General features: G+C 35.4%; 1 protein-coding gene across 2 annotated transcripts in view; it reads right to left on the reverse strand.

The window, feature by feature from the left end:
* COL21A1 (collagen type XXI alpha 1 chain) overlaps window positions 1-17363 on the reverse strand; it is a 115668-nt gene that overhangs the window by 60418 nt on the left and 37887 nt on the right. For both annotated transcript variants that reach the window (XM_040552810.1, XM_040552812.1), the window contains exons 4-10: window positions 16984-17152; window positions 16060-16276; window positions 14029-14202; window positions 11271-11348; window positions 8903-8911; window positions 7386-7469; window positions 4992-5054 (exon numbers count right to left, since the gene is read on the reverse strand). In XM_040552810.1, coding sequence (XP_040408744.1) covers window positions 4992-5054; window positions 7386-7469; window positions 8903-8911; window positions 11271-11348; window positions 14029-14202; window positions 16060-16276; window positions 16984-17152 — 794 coding nt within the window. The remainder of the gene's footprint in view (window positions 1-4991; window positions 5055-7385; window positions 7470-8902; window positions 8912-11270; window positions 11349-14028; window positions 14203-16059; window positions 16277-16983; window positions 17153-17363) is intronic.

Raw genomic sequence — 17363 nt, forward strand, 5'->3', positions numbered from 1 at the left:
GGAATATGTATTTCTCTGGAATTGAGAACAGCATTTTACAGCAGAGTCATCAGCTATGTTTGGGAAAGTTTCCTGAGAAAAGTAGCTGCAGAGCTTATATCAACTTAAATCCCTAGACAGACCATCCAACAGCACAGGTAATCCTATGTATAGATGAAACTCTTACCCATTTTTCTTCCAAGAGTTCTGTTGAAATAGCTGGCCATTATACTAAATTCATCATAAAAGATTCAGTCTTCAGTTGATCACCACATACTATTGAACTCTACGTATTACAGCTGTAACAATGTTCTAGAGGTTTTCAAAAAGAAATATTGGAATGATCAGAAATTGCTTATTATGTCACAATTTTGATAGCATATGAACTCTGCATCTAGATATATCAGTAAAGTCAGTCTCACCAGGTTATTTTTGAACTGCTTCTTGCTTATGGACACTGTAAATACATGGTAAACAATTCCAAACTTTCATGAATGAAACTAGAAGGAATACTAGAAAATCTTCCAGATTTGTCAGCCATGTGGTTCAAAGTTCAAAATTGACAGATAAGTGTATTTTTTTCATTTCTTTCAGCAGGCTGATAACCTATCACCTCTATTAACCGCAAGTGATTGCTGCATATACTCTGTTCATTTATTTTCCCTCTTAGCTTGAGTTTTTCTCCAGGATCTATAAAGTATTCTTTGGAATAAAAAATGGTTTTGTGACTGCAGTCAGACTGCTGAGCATTTTCAGGGCCAGCAACTACTCCAGCTGCTTCTTTCTGATGAATAATGCCCACTAAAATGAGTTCCAATGGAGATTCAAATACTAGTTTTACACTTATGGTTATTTATCAATGCAATGTCTCTTGGCAAGGCAATTTAATGATTTCAGGTTGTGAATAACATTTTTAATTAAAATGTATTTTTATTACAAATTGGGCTTCTCACTTCTGTGATTTTCTCCATTTACTTTGATTGATCTGTTCTCCTTGTATCAGAGTATGGAAAATAAACAGAAGTGGTGATTAAAGGGAAAAAAAAAAGAAAAAAAAAAACAATAAAAGAGCCTTTAGCCAAAACTATTTTAAAAAAAAGAATGATTAGAATGATTGAAATTGAGTCCCGTTTATGTTCACTTCCCTCAAATGTTACACCAAACAATTTTACTTGGTAATACCACGTGAACAATTATTTTCTGATAATATTGAAGATATTCATGGGAATTGTTCTGAATTTTTCCAGACTAAAACTAACTTTAAGTGTTACAACCATCTAGCCAGCCCACAAAAAATAAACTAAATTTTTTTTGATGTTTGGCTTTAAAAATCAGTTACATATAGTAATATAAACGCATGCCTAAAACCTTTCTCACAGGAAGAAACATTTTGTTGACCAGTTATACTGTTCCAAGAAAATGAATACCAGATAGGCAAACTGGAATAACTTTAGAGGAGAACATAAAAATGTGTTTGGGAACAAAAAAGATTGACTTTCCAGGAAAAGCTTTTCATGCAAAAGCCATTTGCTTAAACAACACTGACTACGCAACTACCTGTAAGCCTATTGTGCTCGCTTTTCAGAGTTCTCCAAGGAGATTCAGCTAAAAAGACTGATATGAGCAAAGTTATCTCGAACAAGGGAAATCTCTGACAGCACAGATAAACTATTAGTAGTATTAGCAAATAAAGCTAGTAGTATTAGCAAATAAATAAAAGAGAGAAGAAGACAGAGGGAGAGATCTGTTTTTCTACACAGTGTATCTACAGGGTCTTCTATCGTTCATGGCTAAAAGCTAGCCTGGAAAGCACTCAAGAATGTACTGTAAGGAACAATGATGTACTGGCCAGAGCTGCAGATGATCTAATAGGCTTGCAATTATGTCCTTACAAAGAACAAGTGCAAAAAGCTACAGCTGATCTTTCAAAAAACTTAGTAAGTTAAAAAACTATAGGATTTAACTATAAGCACTTCACATAACATATGAACTTCAATACAGCAAAATGGTAAAATTTCTCCCATTAGCAGAGCTTTTAACTTTTGTCTAAGATACTTTTGTTAATCTTTTCTATGTTCAGAGAATGCCCATCTATGCATGTTATGACTCACTCTCACAAAAAAAAAAAGTAACTGCCAGATTTCAATGTTACAGAAAGATTACAGCATGGATTTATTTCTCCTCTGTGATTCATACAGTTACAAATTTCAGTGCTTATGAGAAGATATATAGCACTGAAGTGAAAAATGGTTAATAAAAGTATGAAAAAGTCCTAACATCTTGTTTCTAAAGCAATGCTGTTGGCATCTGACTGGATGCTTAAGAAATAAAATCAATCTATTTTTTAAAAGAGAGAATGGAAACTGACAGTTCCCTACCAATATCCAGTCCATTCTGGCTTCACTAACACTTACACAATATCATTTTATTTTTCAAAACATCAGAGTTAGCTGGATTAAAGACAGTTCTGCTATGCTTATCCATATTGCAACTCTACTTCTAGCAGTCATTATGGTCACACTGTGATGTACGCTCTCCCCATGTAACTCTGGGCTGATGCAGTTTGTATACCTGTCTTTGTACTGCAGAACAGGAATGCTCTTCAGAAACTGAAGCACTGTCAATAATCAACTGAATAAAAAGGTTATTCTGATGAGATCATAACTACCCTGCTCAGTTTCCATCTGTTCCTATTTTAAAACCTATATTTTCATGATTGTGTGAAAAAGTAGTATTTTATATCACCAACAATTTCAATTCAGAATGTTTTCTGTATTTTTAGTTGAACTTTGAAGATGATAACTTAACTTTTTTTAAATTCTAGCTTATCTTTGAAGGTAATTGTTATCAAAATCTGTTTAAGACAAAAGCACAGGGAAAATATTTACAGCAGGAAAAATGAGGATCTTTACTCATGGAACTATTGAAAAATTCATGTTCTCTCTGCTCTCCTAGACCATCAGGACTACCATTCCCAGGTCTCAATATATGAAGTCTGATACTTTAAAATAGAAAAACTTCAAATTTTTAGAAGTAATTGTGGTTTTTTGTTTGTTTTCAGTGGCTACTTTTTTTCCTCTCAAATTAACTATACTTCCAAAAGAAATCACCACAGCTAAGTCAACCATCTGCTGTTCCTAAGAAAAGGCCAAGATGTAACTAAGCAACAAAATAGGAGAAATATGAACTTTTTATAATGTGTACCAAGGAGCTTTCTCTTTGTAACTGGTAATAGTCATTGCCCTTAAAACATACACACTTCCAAGTATCAATCTCACTGTTTCCACCTTTAGCTGACATAGAAATGAAATGCATGGCAAGTACTAAAAATTAACAAAAATAGAACCTTAGGTGTTTTTATTAAGCCATTGAAGTTGGCAGGTAGTGCCTATTGAGACAAAACAGGTGCTGGAATTGAAATGCAAGGCCAGATTTGGAAAGGACTTGGGTTTAGTTAAAATATCATAATCAATCTTCCCACAGAACAATTACTAAAAAAGAGCTAAGTTGAAAGGTCCAATATAGCCATTTTTTGTCCTTCTCTGAAGTCTCTCTAGTTTGTCAAGCATGGACTAAAATGACTCAGAATAATTTAACATCCCTTCTAAATCTCAACCAAAACCACAGACTATTAATCCACAAGCCCATCCATAAGGCAATATTTCTTTCATAATGATTTTGTCTGCTTTTGTGTGCTCAACCACTTATATTTTTTAATTTTTGGGGTACATTTTTCTGTATTTTTTTTCTTGATAGCAGTTGGGACCCCTCCATAATTGTGTTTTCTGATTTCAAGACACGATGCTTATCTTCTCTTCTACTTCACCAGGGAGATTTCAAAATAACACTACAACCTAAGGACTCAACCATAAAATTTAGTCCTCATGATAAGAATGAAATGCTACAATTAATTAATAATCTGTAGTTATGGGCATGCACTTTTCTTTTCCTGCTTTTGGTACCCAAGTATCCAGCAGAGAAATTATCCTCTTTTTAGAAGTAAATTATTTATAATATCTTTTATCTTTTTCTTGATTTATTTTTTTAATGACTACCTTCCAATTAATACTAATTAACATCAGAGGCCATATTCTGAGAAAAGAAACACGACTGGTTGAGTCTCCCAGCTTTTAGCCTGCCTTCTCTCAACACATCAGAGGCACATACACACTACTGCTTTGTAGATGCAGAGACTGCCAGCTGTTAACAGAATCTTGCTCAACAGAGCAGCTCAACTGTCACTACCTGAGAGGCTTCCAATTAGATTCATAGATCTAATATATTTTTTCATGAAACTTTAGAGTATCTTTATTTATTTATTTTTATATGATTTTATTGCAATAAGAATGCTTCTCATGAAGACGAGACTAGCCACTGTCAAACCTGGCATTTTTATTTTAAATACATGTGTTATTCATCTATTTTCTTCCATTCTTTACTATCCATACTAATGGAATGACAGCTTAAAAAGTAAAAACAGGGCAAGAGAAAAATATGGGTATTTTTTGTTATGCGTGTTTTAACACATAACGTGTAGAACTGCAAAAGGTATTTTTACGTTGTATACATACATCTACATATTTTGATTGACTACTTCTGTAGGAGGCAGACTAAAAGAAATTAAATGAACCAACGTTAAACATGAGAAGCAATCTCTAAAACAAAATCAACAGGATTTTAGCTGCACTAAACTGTTTCTAATGCAAAAAATCTAAGCAGTAAAGTTTGAAGGTCAGAAGGTGTTAACTGTTGCAAACTGATGCAAAGACCAACAAGAACACTGAGACCCTGTTCTCTGCTTTATAACAGTGCCTACCTCATGCCATCGTATTTATATTTTAGTTTGAAACAATACTGTGATTCATAGAATTGAATTCATAGATTTGTTACATTCACAGTTTCAAAGAATGGAGACAAAAGCATCTAAATTTCAGAATCTGGTATTAGTGGTACATGTCTTTTCTCCTGCTAGTTTTGCATTTGCAATATATGACTAAGTTTTTAGTACTCACAGGCTTACCATCTGGACCAGGCTGACCAGGATAACCATGATTCCCAGGCTGACCAGGATCACCCTACAGAGAAGTAGTATGTTGACACAAACAAGACATGAAAAAGCATTTTAAAATTAGCAGAGAGCAACCTTAACACTAATACATCCCATAAAACACTGGCTGCAAGCCCAGATACCTGCTATTGAGGAGTAATTCCTACACCAAAAGGGAACTGATCTTGTAACCCCTCCCTGGGACAATTCTTCCTAACTTCTGGTTCAGGACTTGGAGAAGCAAGCCCACACTCACTATTACAGAGCAGGCTTGACCCATAGCCTCACATGCCTTCAAGCTTTTCAACATTGCTAGCAACAGGGGGAAAAAAAAAAAAAAAAAAAAAAACAGTTTCATCAAATCTCTATTAAAACCTTGTTATTCTAGCATTTCTACTGGGAGGAAAACTCTCACCTGTACACCAAAGATTTGTCTGAGTCTAGTTCTTAAAGCAAAAGCATGGGAAGGCAGGAGCCAAGATTAAAACCTGTTAAATAACAAACTCTTCTCCACACAATTACTGCTGTCTATAAATATATATATAATTTTAGATTTTTTCTTATAAGGCCTTTGCAATTATTTTGATAACCTCTGTCATGACCATAGTAAGGGAAAAGAAAACAGTTTCTCAGGGACCAAGTTTATTGTAGGAGAGCAAAAGCATATCTCCCTACTCAATATATCCTCTTAGTGTATTTCAGTTCTCTATTTATTTTACTAACAGACTTGATCTTGACCTAATTTGGTCCCAGAAAAATACATTAAGACTTCAGCCATAAAAACATTTTATTTCTGCAGAAGCTTTAAGCATGCACTTTAAGCATTTCTTCAGCCTGATCCACCAAAAGACCAGGTCAGCTACAACTGCAGAACTGTTATAAACAGGGAGGACATTAAGAGGGAAATAGGAAATTAGTTTTCAGTGTGATTGTGAAAAAACATCTTTTCGCAAATAAACCACAGAAATGTAATGCTCAACTAAATGTGAAAGGACATAGAATAACGTCTCTTTAGAAAAACCACAAAGAGTAACAGTTATTTTATAAATTAACAGTAGGTTCTCTGGAGTTATTATTGTCCAAATTAAAGAGTCCATGTTTGAGATCTAAGAGAAAATAAATTGCTTTCAAATATACTTTCTAAACTATGCAATGTTATGCCCTTGGCTTAAAAAACTTAAAATATCTGTTATTTGTATTTTATTTTTTTTAATTGAATTAATTTTATTGTACTCCATTAATATCACAAACACATAAATTAAGTTTAAATTTATAAGGTTGCAAAGTCCAGTATTCAAAAGTTGATATGTACTGTAACTGTGATATCCTATAGATCTTAAACTGGCCGTCTTTTCACTCTTTCTGCAGTCTTTTGGGTTAGGCACCATCTTGTCAGCTGTATTATTCCATTATCCTAAAACAAATATCATACTGCAATGCAATTGGAAGACTGCATGTCACCTTAGTTCTGACATTTCATACTCTTTCATGCTTTACAGGATGTACAGGATGATAAGTACTTCCTTCTATCTCTCTTTTTTCTTTAATATGCTAAAGAAGAAGGAAAGGGTAAAAAACACAAAAATTCTATTACATTAAAAAATAGTCATCTCCATCACATGGTTTCCAATCAGAAACCTTTGTCATTATAGGAAAATGCCCTTTAACTGGAGGTAGCTGCAACAGGCTGTTATCCCTTATGTGATGAGAGTATTTTCTTTCAATCATTTGCTTAATGAAAGATACGCATTTCAGGGACTTCTGGTCTACCCTTTAAGGAAAGCTAGTAACTGGGAACAGCACTGCTTAGCACAGTTATTGGGGAAGGTACTACAGCAAAATACTAGTGATCTGAGTCTGACACATTAGGCATCTGAGACCCAAGTCTATTTTGCATTTTAATTCTTCACCAATACTGATGAGAGGTCATAAAAATCAGAACAACTAAGGTGGAACCCTCCTTACTCTCCCAGTAAGCATTTAGTCTATTCTTAAAGAAAGAAGAAAACTCTCCATTAAAGACTATCCTATTAGCAAACCATTTCATTCTCAAACAATTGACAGTGCAAGATCATGCAACTGATCAAGTGCAAGATTTCTTGCCAATGCTGAAGATTGGCAAGAAAACACAATTCACAAGCATTTTCTTCGAAAGTAGAAGACACATTTGTGTTATCAGGAGCTATGGCACCCCAACCTGGCCCTGCGGATCCTAATCATTATATTCATCCAGTGGAAACCAGAACTAGCAGAACTAGTCCCCTACTTTTTTAACCTGCTTGACCATGGATGATCAACGTAAAACTTCAAGCAACAAAATAAAGTAGTGTATACTCAAGAAGAAAGGATGGAAACTTACTTTGGGGCCTGGAGGTCCTTGTTTCCCTGGAGGGCATACACAGGGGGCAGGCGTGGAGCCTACATCACTAGGGCCATTCATGCACTACCAAGAGTGAAACCAACCATCAAAACACATGCCAAAAGCATTGAACAAACGTATCATAACATTATATGAGGCTGATTTTCCTTAGGTTGCATAGGTCCTAGCTTTCACTCCTTTGTTCACCTGGAACTTTTGCTCACCTGAACACTGCCTTACAACTACTCTGCATGCATGAATTCACCATTTAACAGAGAAGAAAAATAAATAAAGTACTAATACTGAGTTGGTACCTGAAACTCTATTTGCTCCTCCACAAATCTTTTGTCAAATAGCTTGGTAATTTTCAATCTGGTAACATGCAAATCTGTTCTCCTCAACTAACCAATAACCATCGTTTGAAGTGTGAACAATTATTAAATGTAACTATTTAATTCAAGTTTTAAAAAATAATTAATAAATAATATGTAGAGCATAGTGACAATAACTGACTGCATGTTATCGTGTAACAAGCCTGAAAAGAGCATAAAGCCCATGTCTCCCACCTCATGGGCACATGCCCCAGCCATTAAGGTACTTGAGGAAAGGTGAGGTCTGTCTGCTGCCACTGATTACGACCAGTAACCCCACCGGTGTCTATCATCTAGTAAGGAGAGTTCGATGAACTCCTTCAAACCACACTCCCTATACAAACAGCAGTAAACACTAAACCTTGACAGATCATTTGAGGTATCTACTTCCCACCACTGAGTTCACATGAAACCCCAGTGTTTTACTAAGGCAGGCAAAGGGAGAGTTACTAGATCAAATTCATTTGACCAGGGCTAGGCACCCAAAATTTAGGTGCATCTGTACTCAATTTATAAGATTAGATTCAGGTTAGATTCAGTGAATTCTCTTTGACCTAGTTCTCAGAGATGTGGAAAGGCATAAATATGGGAATCCAAGCTATGAAAGAACAGATTTTGTATTTATTATCTAACACACATTCTATAACATCTTTTTTCAGATTTTCTACAGTAATGCAGACTTTTTAAAATGGTCTCTGAACAGAATTCTCTCTTAGGGTCAAATGACTGTTTAAAATGCAAATTCACATTTCCTTCATAATGGTACCAAGCAGGAATGGTGTAACCAGGGTGGCTAGGGGAACTATCATACTAAGCCTTCAAACCAGCTCCCCTTCAGGGAGCTCCCATTCGCATGATCCAGGAACCTGACCATTCACTTTGCAACGGCATCCAGCCCTGCAAATAAGAGCAATTCAATTGAACTGGGAAAAAAATCAGGCCATTTATTCTAATAAATGTGGGCTTCTACAGAAAACTGATTTTGAATTTGCCATTGAGTGCTCAATTAATGGAAATCCAGCATTTTTAAGCTTAGCAAACCTCTGTCCATTTTTCAAAACAAAGAGTATATTCCCTAGTATAGTAAGTTATATAAAGTCATATACTACCTTAAACTGAGTTTGAGCAGTTTAGGATTGAGCCTACCTCTCCATTCTGAAACAAGAAGAAACACAGTTTAAGAATAAAGCAATATTTGCAATAAACAAAATCAACTCATTTGTAAACATTACCAAAACCAATCATAAACGTGGGGCTGTAAATACCAAGCAACTACAGTTCAAAATTTCAGACTTTCTCAGGTGTGTGTACAGCTGCTATCAACATATATGAATTTTAGTATCATTTATGGGTCTTTCAAAAGGAGCTGCCAGTAGCAGTTTTTCAAAGGCAATGACAAAGCTTAAAGTAAAACTGGACCATGTAAATATTTATACACTGAATGTTTAGATTTGGCTCACAACTTTTGCCAGGACCAAATTCTCATTAAAAAAAAAAAATCCTCTACTTATTCATTGATGTCCAAGAATGTACCAAAACATTTCTAAAATCTCTGATTTCTGCCTGCATCCAGCATCTGGGAAAATATGTAGCAGCACAGAGGCAAGGCTGGCTTTCTGTCACTTGCTTTCCTGTGTGACTGCATGATTCTGCAGTATCATAGTACATAGAACATAGTACATAGTATCATAGAACAAACCATCCCCAAATATTTCAGCACATCAAACAGGTAATTGACTTCTTAATAATTTAGTAGCCACCATTACCTGCACTACATGCAGGAGTTTTATGATGCACGCTGTCACCACAGACTTTACACACAATCAGTGGAGAGAGGTGGCTTCCTCTGTATTCAATTTTCATCTCAGGCAAAGTCTAGAGAAAGTTGTCTTTCCCCAGTGATCATAGTGGGAGCTTAAAATTACGATGCAGCCAGTCGTCTCAGGGAATTTAGGCTGTAATTAGTACATACAGCCCCTGCTTAGTTCAGGAGCTCTGACACAACCACACTCTGATGGAGTACAACCACAAACCACATATGCCTCCAACTTTCATTACCTCCTTGGAGATCATCCAACATTTTTATTTCCTGAAGGAGTCCAGAATTTCATGAGTGAAGCCCAAATTTAATTTACAACAACAGTAAGTGAAACTAAACTGGCAAAATGATCTCTTTGCTCAGACTTCTTGCCAAGTTGTGGAGAATGCAAAATATGATGGAGTTTTTAGTGTTTGCTTTCTTTAGCCACATTTTTTTTTCATTTGTTCATTTTTCATATCCTACCTACTCATTGCAAAGAGCAAGAAGATATGTGTTACAGGTAAATAGCTAAATATCAAGTTTACATCAGATTTAAAGCTAACTTTACAATAGCATTCCTGAACCCATTAGTTTCCTACACAGTCAGATTTCAGAACAGCTAATAATCCAGACACCTACTTGTTGCTTAAATTAAAGGTGTGAGTTTTAAATAAGACTCATATTGAGTGCTGATTATAACAGAAGTACTGGCCCTAATTAAACAGGAGCCAAACAGACTAGCTGTGGGTCTATGCAAGTTTGGTAAAAAATGAAATATCTGGATGTTGAAGATTCATGGGCACTGTTGTCAAATTGGCAAGATGGTCCTAAGTCCTAATATACCAAATCAAAACATGCCGAATATGTTTTTGCAGACTAACACACTGGTTTCTGATTATCTTAGACACCAAACAAAGGATGACATTTTGAAGGAAACTGTAAATATAAACCAATCTCTTTTGAGATGTGAGTTGAATGCTTTTGAAAATCTAGCCCCAACTGTGTATCATGAATGATTTCCAAGTTTGTTTACATGTGTTTTACATTTCACTGTATAATTAACTCTATGAAAGAGGGCAAAGAAAGGATCAAAGAACCCCCATAAGCTAGTAATTGTGTACAAGAATCCTAAAACCCTGAACTGCATTTTATTTTTGTCTTATCTATAACATTCTTTGTGAAATCTTGACTTTGTTTCAGTCAATGGGATTTTTAAATCAGACTTCAGCATTAATACTTCTGATACGAAAAGGTGATTTAAAAATATAGGTTTGTTGGGTACATATAGAAATTTCAGATATTAAATGACCTGGCAAGTAACAAGTATAGAAGTATACCAGATAAGTTAAAAAGCAATATTTAAAGTATTTTACACTGCTGTAACCTAGCTGTTTTATTTATTTGTAATGTTTAAAGGCTTAAATTTCTAACAGATGATTCTGAGATTCTTCTATACTGCTGTCAAATTTGCACCATCAAATATCTAAACTAAAAAAAAAAAAAAGAAAAGCTTTTAAAATATGTTCATGCAAAACTAAGGGTGAAGGCAGACAAATTCTGGGTCACCTTATACCGCAAAAACAACAAGCATTCGTTTGCACCAGCTGAATCAATGTAATGTTATTTATTTTAGGAATTCACTATTAAGTCAGCATTAAACAGTGATTTGTAAGAATGCCAAGTAGTCTGCAAAAGTTTATCTATCATACTCACAAATCCTGGGATCTCACAGACTGTTTCTCGATTATTTTGCTCTGGGTCACAGTAGATTCGCAGCTTTTGTATATCAAACTATAATTCAAAACATAAAAGACTTTTTTAGAAAAAGTGTTAATAGTTTGACATTAGTTTAAACTAGACCCTTCTTAAATTATATCATCCACAGTTTTTAAAAAAAGAACAAAATATTAAAAAGCAATAGAAACAGGGAAGTCTGTATGTCTACTATAGTTAAAAATCAATTAAAGATGTAGAAACATCAGGCTTCTCACAATGATTCATACATGCAACCAATTCAAAATTCTGTAGCATAATTATTTAAAGAAAAATAATCAATCCTACATTTTGTTTTCTAAAGTAATAGAAATCACCACCCTTAATCCTTGGCAATAAATCCAAACATGCACAGCACGAATTACACCCGCTGCCAACACCATTTGGAAACAGTTACAACTGCACAAGCAAAGCGTACATTTTCCTTTTTACCTTAACAGTGCTGCTGGTTCAATCTTTCTCCACTGTCCTGTCTCTACTAGATGTAAGATTACTAAATTTTGGCAAGGCATCAGAAAGCATCCATGACACTTGAAATAATTAGTTTTAGTTTAGCTTTGTGATGCAAAACTGTAAAAAGCAGCTGATAGAAACATTGGCACCAGGAAAGCAAAAGTTTGTGCCATTCTGCTCTGTTGCTATACTACAGAAGAATGAAATTTCTGAAGTTAGTTTTTCTATCATGAACCTACCATGACCACAGAGAGAAAAATGCCCTGTTACACTTACAAGAAATCACAGACCATGAATTTGACTAGCAGGGGGAATACAGCACGGAATATCGAGTCTGGCAATGCCATACATAGTAATATAGATTTTCAAATTTAAAATGTCTTAGCTACAATTTTCAACACTTAAGTATGAACACAAGTTTACCATCACTGTACTGGAAAGCATGTAAGCCAGTAAGACCTTAATTAAATTGAGAAGTCTTGCAAAACATCACTAGAAAACTTATAAATCAGAGAAAAGAAAGAGAATGAAAAATCACCAAAGAGTTTCTGAAGGATCTTCTATCATACTTTGTTTTTCAAAAATATTTCAAAGGATTCAAAGGAAAAAGGATTCAAAGGAAAAAGGATTTCACAATACATTTTCAGTGAAAGTTGGCATGCAGATTCATTAAAATATTTATAATCAGTTTAAATAGAAATATTCTGGCAAAGGTTGACTGCTAATGCTTTACAGAATGTGTTGCAGTCTGAGAAACTGGACAAAAAATACCTTTTTTAGATTTTAGAAATCAGCTGGAAATAAGGAAGATTTTCCACTTTTCTTCTAGTCCATTGTCAGAAGAGGATCTTATACAGTTCTACACTCCTAAAATGCTTTCATTTTTATTATAGACAACGTGTTTGGCTAATAACATTCTTTAATTGAGAAACTGTATTACTGGGAATCTATAGAAGTCCCATTTCTGCAGCAACTTAAGAGAAAGAAACAAGGCACAACAAACAACACTAAAATCCTAGAACACACAAAACTATGAAAACGGGATAATCCCACACTGACAGGGAAAACACGTGAGATGATTGGTTACACTTCCAAAATCTCTACTTTCCTTGACTTAAGTGCCTGAAGTCCTACCAGAAATCTGGGAGAAGCATTCATTATTTTTCACAAAGAAGTAATTTAGTATACAAACTACGTTTCCACCAGAAATGCTGAGTCACACACACAGTATGTCATCCAAGTTTCTGCGTACATTTTCAGAATATGGTAATAATAGAAATGAAGCCTGGCTACAAATGCATACAATTGAGAGCAATGATTAACAATATCTGAAGAGAGTTAATGAAGATGATGCAAAACACATTAATATGTTTTAATAGGAGTAGTAAGGATCATGAAATTAAACAGTAGAATACAAAAAAGCACAGCTTTCAAAATGACTAAAAAAACCCACCTACTTAGGTAGTTCAGTATTTCTTAGTATTGTTTCTTCATTCTCAGTCTAATTTGTAATGCTATTACCACATTGTTATAAATATAAGGAAACAATCTATTTAGCAAACATCTGGAACACTGTCAATGCTATAGTCCTCACCGCTGCTCTATACATCCTTTACCTACATAGCCTGACGTTGTTACCAGCTTTTTGGTGTCTCCGTACAGCTGTAAGCAAGAGGAGTACACATTCCTTACAGTGGAGGAGAGCCTCAGTACAGGAGTTTCAAGGCTCTTTTCCAGCACAGCAGAATCAAACAGTGCTAGTTTGTGCACCAAATATTCGCAGTACAACATATCTAATGTTGACGTGCTTCATTCTTTCTTGACAGCTCAATGAGAAGGAAACTTCCTCAAAATTGTGTTCTCTCTCTATTGTGCCAACAGAACCCACACACTGGAAATTACACACAAGCGTCAAGCACAGAGGATGTCCCCTGCTCTGGGATGCTGTTCCCCAGATTTGAGCAACTGCACTGCAACAAATCAGTGCTTCGGCAAAAACTAACACCCGTTGAAGTCAGTGAGACCAAGTAAGTACCCATCGCACAGGATACACCAGTTGTGCTGGGTCCTTATGACAGTTTATGTTCCCTCTTAACTACTAACATTTAATATATTACATTTCAACCTAGAGTAAATTAGAAGAGTAGGTTCAGGAAAAGAGAAAGCACCAATGAAATGTTAACCTACAGCAGAACTTCTAAATTAGCCTGATATTTAAATTACTGTGTTTTTAACATAAGCATACCTGTACAGTTTCCTCCTTTCCAGAATACTTTCCTATTTGGGTTAGTCCACTGATGTAAATACCTAAAACGGGATGTAATGGCTTTGTTTCAATTTCTTGGTCATCTATATACAAAGTTACAAAGTCTTCTGTTACTAAGAGACGAACTTGATGCCAGCCTTCATCAAACAATGTCTAAGAAAAGTGAACAAAAAAAAAGGAAATGTTTAAAACAAAATGTCTTCTATTTACATTACAATAAAACTTCTTTTCAACACTGAAACTACCTGTCAGTGGTTGAGATGATCAATGTTCCAGGTTTTGTCACACACAAAAAATTATAACTGTACAGGCAAAATAGTAGTAGTCAAGTAATAATATAATTGCAAAAATGATATTTGCTAATAAGTAAGTCTATGCTTCAGAATTATTTTAACTCACATAGATTTTTTCAGTCTGCCCCTGAACATGCTGAAACGTATTCCTTTTAAATATGAAATCAGAGACATTTTTTTCCAGCAGTATAACAGATATAACATCTCAAACACTTCAGATCTTAAATCATGGTAAAAACAAACTGGTGCTTGAAAACATATACACACTTAGACAGCACCTCTGTTTCCATTGTATTTTCATTTGTAGATTGGGATTTTACTTGTAATGGCTCTCATTACAAAATAAAATAAACAACAAATCACAACATAAAACATTTCCTTTTTCCACAGTAACGCAATAAATAATCATTTAAAAAAGGGTTGTTAATAATGCAGTGATATTTCTAGTGTGTTTAGAGATGTGCAGATCTAAAAAAAGGTATAAAATTATTGTCCTCCATAATAGCAAATATAAGCATAGAGAAAAACAGAAGAAATAAAAAAAGTTGTCTTTGCGGTTCATGGATACCTGGGACTGCAGGAATAAAATTGATTTTTCCTTGTAGATCCCCAAAACACTTAAAATATTTCAGATTGACTTAAAAATGAAATTTCCAGCAATTTCCAGTAAAACAAATTTAACACTTTGCTTCTTTAAAATGTATATATTTCACCTACAAATAATTATAAAAAGGCAGAGGCAATTTAGAAAGAAAAAAGCAAAATTCTCCATTTAATACAAGAATAAAATACTCCTTGCCAACAAAAGCCTGGTAGTTAAGACCTTCTCTTGGAAAGTAGACCTTCCTTCTCAGAGTACTTATATATCAAATTCCTTCAGCCTCAGCCTCATTTGGAGGAAGGTTTCAAATGCAGGCCGCCACTTCCCAGAAAATTAGAACCCCCTTGGCCACTAAGTGCTCCATCAGTAAAACCTTTCCCGCTTTTTTTGCTGAAGTGTCCCTCTCTCTCAAATTAATAAACACTCCCCAAGACAGGTATGGGAATCTCTAGGCTGTGTATTCCTATACTGGTACAAACACACATGCAGAGACATTCAATGTCTTTCACAGGAACTTAGATCATCTTTCCTACGGAGTTGAGTACTTCGCTGGAAATTGAAAAAGACTGAAAAGGCAATCTTCAGATTACGCTAGGAGATGGTTTACACAAAGAGAGGAATCCATTTAGTGAGAAAAATAAGCAGCTGAAAGGCATTTTTACTCAACAGAGAACTAGACAAATCTAGGCTGAACTTATTTTGTATGCTGCTCTTCTGGAGAAGAAAATAGCTACTTTCATTATGCATTTTCAAGGGAATTTAGATGCTTAACAAAAACTCTCTCTAAAAATCGACTATTCTTATTCCAATTTTCTAGCCTCTACATCAAACACAGAAAATACTTTCCAGCATATGTTAGGCAAAGTGCTGTGTGCAAAACATTCTCTGTGATTTTCACAATTACCTGCTGGAAACTGCTGAGTAGAAAGCACCTGCAAAGCATTTGCACTGATGACCACTGTGGACTCTCAGGAAACACGGATGAAGTACTCACCATCTATTTTTAAACATCTAAGCAGCCAAGAATAAGATCATGCATTGTTAAAAAACATAAAGGACAAAGGAAAAATGTGTATTTAAATGAGTATTCCAACATGATGCCTACCTATTTCTTACCTTTACACGAGGTGCAGCAAAAGTAATAACCTGTGTGCCATTTATTAAACTCGTTGTAGTGAATGATAATGTTTTCTCTTCTCCATTAATAGTGACTGCTATCTGTGGTCTCTTATCCAGGCTTAGAATTCTCCACAAATCCCATGTCTTTTTTACTTTAAATCTTTGAGTGGAAACAAACACATAGGATGGAGGCAGACCTTCTGGAAACACATTCCTAAATAAGGGGGAAGTGGAAAAAAAAGGACAATACTTGAACATTCAATATAAATCTGTCCTGGTTTCAGTTAGGACAGAGTTAATTTTCCTCCTAGTAGCTGGTAGGGTGCTATGTTTTGGATTAGAATGAGAAGAGCGCTGATCACATGCTGATGTTTTAATTGTTGCAGAGCAGTGCTTACACCAAGACAAGGACTTTTCAGCTTCTCGCTCTGTCCTGCTAGCGAGCAGGCTACGGGTGCAGCAGGAGCTGGGAGGGGACAGACCCAGGACAGCTGACCCAAACTGGCCAAAGGGGTATTCCATACCATCTGACGTCATGCTGAACAATATATAGGGGTGGCTAGCCGGGGTGGGGGGGGGCCGGCTGCTCGGGGATAGGCTGGGCATCGGTCAGCGGGTGGTGAGCAATTGCATTGTGCATCACTTGTTTCGTACACATTATTAGTAGTAGTACTTTTATCATTATTATTGTTCTTATTATTTTCCTGTCTTAATAAACTGTCTTTATCTCAACTCACAGGCTTCACTTTCCCATTTCTCTCCCCCATCCCAGAGAGGGAGGGGGGAGGGTGAGCGAACAGTTGTGTGGTGTTTAGCTGCCGACCAGGCTAAACCACAACAAAATCTTAGAACAAGTCTCTCTCACTTTAAACAATCAAACAAACAAAATCTTTTTAATTTTAGACCTATAAATGTATATACCTTGTCAATTCTGACAGGTCAACACGGGAGGTTACTTCATAAGCTTTGGCATTAGTAGTTGGTATTTGAATTCTCTTTTTAACCTTTTTCTTCACACCTAGTCCTAGAAGAATATCAAATCCTTTTTCATCTCGAGCTGCCACTGGAATTCTTGTTGGACAAACAGATTCTGCAAAGTAATAAATGAACATATAGATAAAAATAGGATTTAAAACTTTCAAAAGATACCCTCTCACTTACCTAATGTTTTTTGTAGCTGCCTTTCAAGAAAAAAAGAATTGAGAACCGCCAGTTAAGTATAACAAGAGAGAAGTGACATGCAGTATCCTCTGAGACATAAAGTGAGAATACTGAGATGCCATATTTCACTGCAACTACGT

This window comes from Cygnus olor, chromosome 3, assembly GCF_009769625.2.
Source record: "Cygnus olor isolate bCygOlo1 chromosome 3, bCygOlo1.pri.v2, whole genome shotgun sequence".
NCBI lineage: Eukaryota > Metazoa > Chordata > Aves > Anseriformes > Anatidae > Cygnus > Cygnus olor.